The 5341-nt window shown below is 33.7% G+C and overlaps 1 protein-coding gene across 1 annotated transcript in view; it reads left to right on the forward strand.

Moving 5' to 3' along the window:
- PPP4R4 (protein phosphatase 4 regulatory subunit 4) overlaps positions 1–5341 on the forward strand; it is a 74514-nt gene that overhangs the window by 41381 nt on the left and 27792 nt on the right. Inside the window, exon 8 of the mRNA XM_027890285.1 lies at positions 4093–4214. Coding sequence (XP_027746086.1) covers positions 4093–4214 — 122 coding nt within the window. The remainder of the gene's footprint in view (positions 1–4092; positions 4215–5341) is intronic.

The following is a 5341-nucleotide window of genomic DNA, read 5'->3' on the forward strand; positions in this document are numbered from 1 at the left end:
TTAGAACTTGCATGTGTCGGCAACTGGAACATGTAGCTCGAGGAATCGGGTGAGTGCAATTTGCCAAACTGAGTCTAAATGCAAAATCTTTCTCTAAAATATTTAATGGGAACCTAAATCTCCTTTTAAAATTGCTGCATTCATGCATACTGGCTAATGAATTTGGAGTGCACAGATGTGTTTTTAGGGATTGGCTGTTGGCAGTTGGCTCTTTTCCACTTTTAGATTTTTCTTTTACAGTAAAATTGCTGAACCATAAAACTGGCAGTTTTTTGTGAAGAATGACTTCATCTATAGCTTCTTGAAATCATCTCAGTTATCCATGGATGGTATTTGCCTTATTTAAAAATGGAAGAGGTTTCTGGCAAGTGTTAGCAGTTTATAATAAATTACTGTGTAGTTTTTTGAGAAAGGATGCTAAATTGCTTTTGTAAGCAAATTTCAGTTCAGTATCAACTTTTACTCTAAGCTTGAAGGCCTTCAATATTCATGTGTAGGAATGAAAATCTGGACCTTTTATTTTAATAAAGAAGTTATGTTAATAACAAACATGTTAACTACCCACACAGGATTGGTCTTGTAGTGAAAAAATATTTAAAAATTGGAGGTCTGCACACCTGTTACTGTGTCAGGGAGTAAAAAAAGCTGTAACTTCTCCCACAGACTTGAAGAAGTTATCAAGTAAGGTTCTCTACCCTGTGTTAGACAGCAGGCATAGTAATCTATGAGGTCTGTAAAGGTCTAATGACCTTTAGTGTCCCTCTGTTTATTAAAATTGTGAATCTATGAGCAAGTTCAAGGAGGAGGCTGAAACTGAAATGTAATTTAAAAGGTAAGTATGTACCTTCAGTCTGTTAGTACAGGTGTTTGCCAAAAGGATGCCTTTCTGTAGCTGTGGAATGATTTATTTTTTAATGGAGAATTATATTGTGGTTTAGATTCTGAGTTATTAAAAAAAAAACCACACCAAAAAAAACCCCCAGACAAAACACCAGATATTCCTGAAGCAATGTGATTTACCTCTCAGCCATAGACTACTGGAAAAATGTATGTTTGGACTGTTTTAGCTTACTCAGTTATAGGGAATTCACAGCAAGAACTAAGCACAACTGTCATGTACTTAATTGGGCTTTGTTTTATTAAGGTCATGCAGGTTAGTAATGTCTAGATTCCTAGAAAAACTTGGTTTTATTGTTTACAAAATAATCTTATATGTATGCTTTAGGCACTTCTGCAAGCTCCTTGTCCTGCAGAAGTTCAGAGGATGTGTTATGAGTCACCTCAGTAATGTTGCTCATTTGTTTTTGTACTTATTCTCTTTTATATTAAAATGTAGGTTAGCATGATAAATCATTCTAACATTTGCCACTTTGAATGGCTTTGAATATAAAAGAATGTGTGATTATAGAAAAGAAAGGTAGTATTTGTCAATATTGTTGATATTTGTAAAACAGGGAATTTAACATGCATTTTACTAAACTGAATTACTGAATAATTTGAACTTGCATTGGTTTTTACGGTATGCATGGGTCTCATGGATCTTTATGTATCACAAAATTGAATTCTGTTTCATGGACAGCAAAGATGAGAGAAAGAGAGGGTTCTGTTTATTTTTGGGAAGTAGCCTGGTGTTCTTATTCCATAACTACTGAGTTTTGAAGGGCAAGATAGTTCTACCTGTGGTATTAGTTGGAGGATTTTTGATACCACAAAAATGGAAATCCACAGAAACAAGTTTGCAATTTTTTAAAAATCTTTTTCCCCTCTCCCTGTTATTTCTGGGTTTTAATTTGGGGTGTAGTCCTACGCTTTTCTCCTGTGACCCTTCTTAGGCTGTATGTTTTTGTCTAGGTCAGTCACCTTTGTTCCTCTTTTCTAATTTGTTCTTCTTCAATCCCATGAGATTTTTTTGATGTCTTATTTGAGATGCTGTCTCCGTTTATGTACAGCCACGTGTTAAAATAATGACTAAATGTTATTAGTAATAATATTAATAATAACTAAATTTGTGTTATTTTCCTCAGTCCTTCTTCAACTGCAGTTTAAGTTCAACCTATGCTAAGCAATGTTAAAGAAGAAGCAAAAAAGATGTTTTCGTATGTAATGAGGTGGCTATGTCTTATACTAAGTGGCCATATTGGAACCAAAATTTTCTTAAATTTTTTTAGTGTCTTTACAGTTAACTAAATTTCATTTATTTTATGTGGGAGATTAAAGTTTTAAAACAAGATAGGTGTTAAGCAGTGGGAAAGGACAGTATTACTGCTAATTTACCCCATTTTAGAGTGGTGGGTTTGATAGGGCTAAATACTTTGTTATCAGTTAGTGGTCTGTCCTGTGTATTTTATTTTGATTCTTTCCTCACCAGCTTTTATTTTTTGCATGAGTGTCTTTGTATAGACTGTTCTCTCTCTGAGGTTTTTGCCTAATCCCTTGCCGATGCTTTAGATGCTTTAATCTCATAAGAAATTGTGAACATGGAATATTTTCAGTATGAAAGCTATTTCAGTGTTTCATATTGAGGATGAATAGGTAGTAGGTAAATAAAGAAAATTAACTAAACAGAAATGAGTATTGTTTAGGTAAATGTTGAAGGTATAATGTGACAACAGTCCAAATGCTTATTTTTACTAGTTAATGATATTACCACTAAATGATACATCATTTTATTGTAATTTTATTTGAATGTTTAATCATTTGCTTCAAAGAATACTGTTAAGCTACCGCTTGATTTGCTTGTAATAATAGTAAACTCTGTAAGGTGCAAATCACTTTGGTGCTGATTATAAACATTTGAAAGCATTATTGTTCATATTGACTTACAAAAGGGACAGCTGTTACTACTTTAGTCTGATTGGAAGGGATATTTTGGGCATTTTTAATTCAGCATCCTAGAGGTTGTGATCAGTTCAGTATTAAAAACTGTGATTAAAAGATTGAAATGACAGTCTAAACCTTGCGTACTCAGTCGCTCAGAGTGTCATACTTAGTTTCGTTTTTGTCATCTTGGTTAATGCTCATGTAGTATAACTTTGTCAGAGTGTTTCCCTGTAGTTTTATGTCTTGGGCAGTACAAATGTTGAGAGCTAGATCCCTTGCTATTAGAAGTTGCTGAGGTCCCATTCTTGAGGTGTGGTGCTTCAGGTCCTTTCACTTATTGAAAAGCAAACCAAGAACTCATCTGTGAGAGCAGGACAAGAAGGCCTTCTTACCTCAAATGCAGACAAAGTCAAACACTGGAACTAGACTACTATAAATTAAAAAGTGAGCATGACAGAAAAAAACCCAGTGAAAATAGTGGATATGTCTTCCTAGTTCTTAATAGTAGGGCTGGAGAAAAGATTTTTTTTTAAATTTCTTAAAGCAGCCAAGAATCAGTTATACACTGGGACATGGAAAATTACGCTTTTTAGTAGCTTTTACAGAAGCTATACTTTTGCTCCAAGAAGCAAATCTCTTTTCATCTTCTTAATGCCAGGACCAAATTTTTCTGTGTCAAGAGTATTTCACTCCTCCTTTGTGACATCTCTGATTAAGTTTTGATTTCTAAGACAGTCCCTAATACAACAATCGCTGCCCCTTCACCGATTCCAGTTCACAGGACTGTCACACACACAGGAAATACCAGTAATTACCAAGGCAAAAAAGGCAAGCAGAACCCTTTCTCATCTTTGAAGTATAAGATTTCCAGACATTTTAATCCAGCATGGCTCATACTTAATAATTTTTGGCTTTGGACCATCGTATTGAGCATATTTGATCAGAAGAGGTTTCTTAGTGAAGTAGCTGTGCTCCTTTAATTTTTTTTTCAGACTACATTTTCTCTCATTTATTTTGAGCTCGTTTGAATGCTTTTTTAGTGGAAAAGTTTTGCATGTTAAATTTACAGGTTTCTTTAGCTGACAAAGAAAAAAGTCCTGAGATTGACTAGAGGTTTTTACATAATTTTCTTTTCCTTAGAACTTGGTCAATTTTTTTCTTCTTGGCTCTCCAAAAAAATAGCTAAATAAATATTTCAAGGAAGAATTCTGTTTTTCTGTAGAGTATAATTTCATTGTAAGTTTTCTTTTGACTGCTTGCTTCACGTTGCAGGACAGAACTAACAAAAACTGTGGTGCTTCCTGAATTAGTAGAACTGGCAAGAGATGAGGGCAGCAGTGTCCGCCTTGCAGCTTTTGAGACATTAGTGAATCTGCTTGATATGTTTGATGCAGGTAAGAATTTAATTTAGGCTCACTAGCTAAACTCTTAGTGCTTTAGTGCATGTTATAATTGTATTTAAATGTATTTTGTTCTGTGTTCTTCAGGCATTTCTGATTTGATTTTTTAAATTGTTTTATCCTTTATATTTCCTTATTTTTCATGTTTTGCAGTGCTTTATACATAGAAAATTTTAAGGGAGGTGAACTAGTTGTTAATAAAATCAGTTATTGTATTCCAAGTTTCTAATGTAATGTGGCTAAATGGAATGAGGAAAATTACTGTATAAAATAAATGAATATTGGGTTGCTAGTATTTAATTAATTTAATTAATTTAATGCTATTAAGACAATACAAAATGTTAGCTCAAAAAATATTTACTGTATGGGAACTTGGTATGAATTACTACAATACATTGTTGCATTTAAGCCATATGAAGGAGTAGATAAAGAAAAAATAAGACGGTTCTGGGGAGAATACCATAAATGGACTCTCAGCAGTTAGTGTTTATATCAGTAAGTATGATAGTAGGCTAATTTTCAAATAATTGAGCCTTTTGGTTGATGCTGTCAAGTCTGTGCTTCTCTTCGCACCTCTCAGTCTTCACTCCTCCTCCCCCACCCCCGATTGCTGTAACTGCTGCTCTGAGCTATTGTAAAAAGCTTGGAGAAAGCAATCAGGGGTTATTTGCAGGTTTTTAAGGAAAGTGTTTCTAGAAGTTCAGGTTGTGAGGGTTTTGCTTTCATGGCTGAACTAGAAAATGAACATTTTTGAACGTAGATGACTCCAAAATTATATCCTAGCATGTCTTTCCCACATTATCAAAATATTTCTTCTACTTTGTTCAGCCATAATTATTTGATGAATTGTGTTATTGATATCTCAGTAAAAAATCCTAATCCCTTTAAAACTTGAGCATTTTAATACAATTATTTTATTTAAGTCAAAATGTATAAATTTCTTAACTTTTTACATAACTTCAGTCTCTGTGCTCTTTTATAAGTGCTGGCAAATGGATAACTCTGAAAATTTCTTCTGTTTTTCAGATGACAGGAGTCAAACTGTTCTCCCATTAGTGAAATCGTTCTGTGAAAAATCCTTCAAAGCAGATGAATCTATCCTAGTTTCTTTATCTTTCCAT

This window comes from Empidonax traillii, unplaced genomic scaffold (genome assembly GCF_003031625.1).
Source record: "Empidonax traillii isolate 1590-97213 ecotype Southwest subspecies unplaced genomic scaffold, ASM303162v1 scaffold283:size781446, whole genome shotgun sequence".
Taxonomy (NCBI): Eukaryota; Metazoa; Chordata; class Aves; order Passeriformes; family Tyrannidae; genus Empidonax; species Empidonax traillii.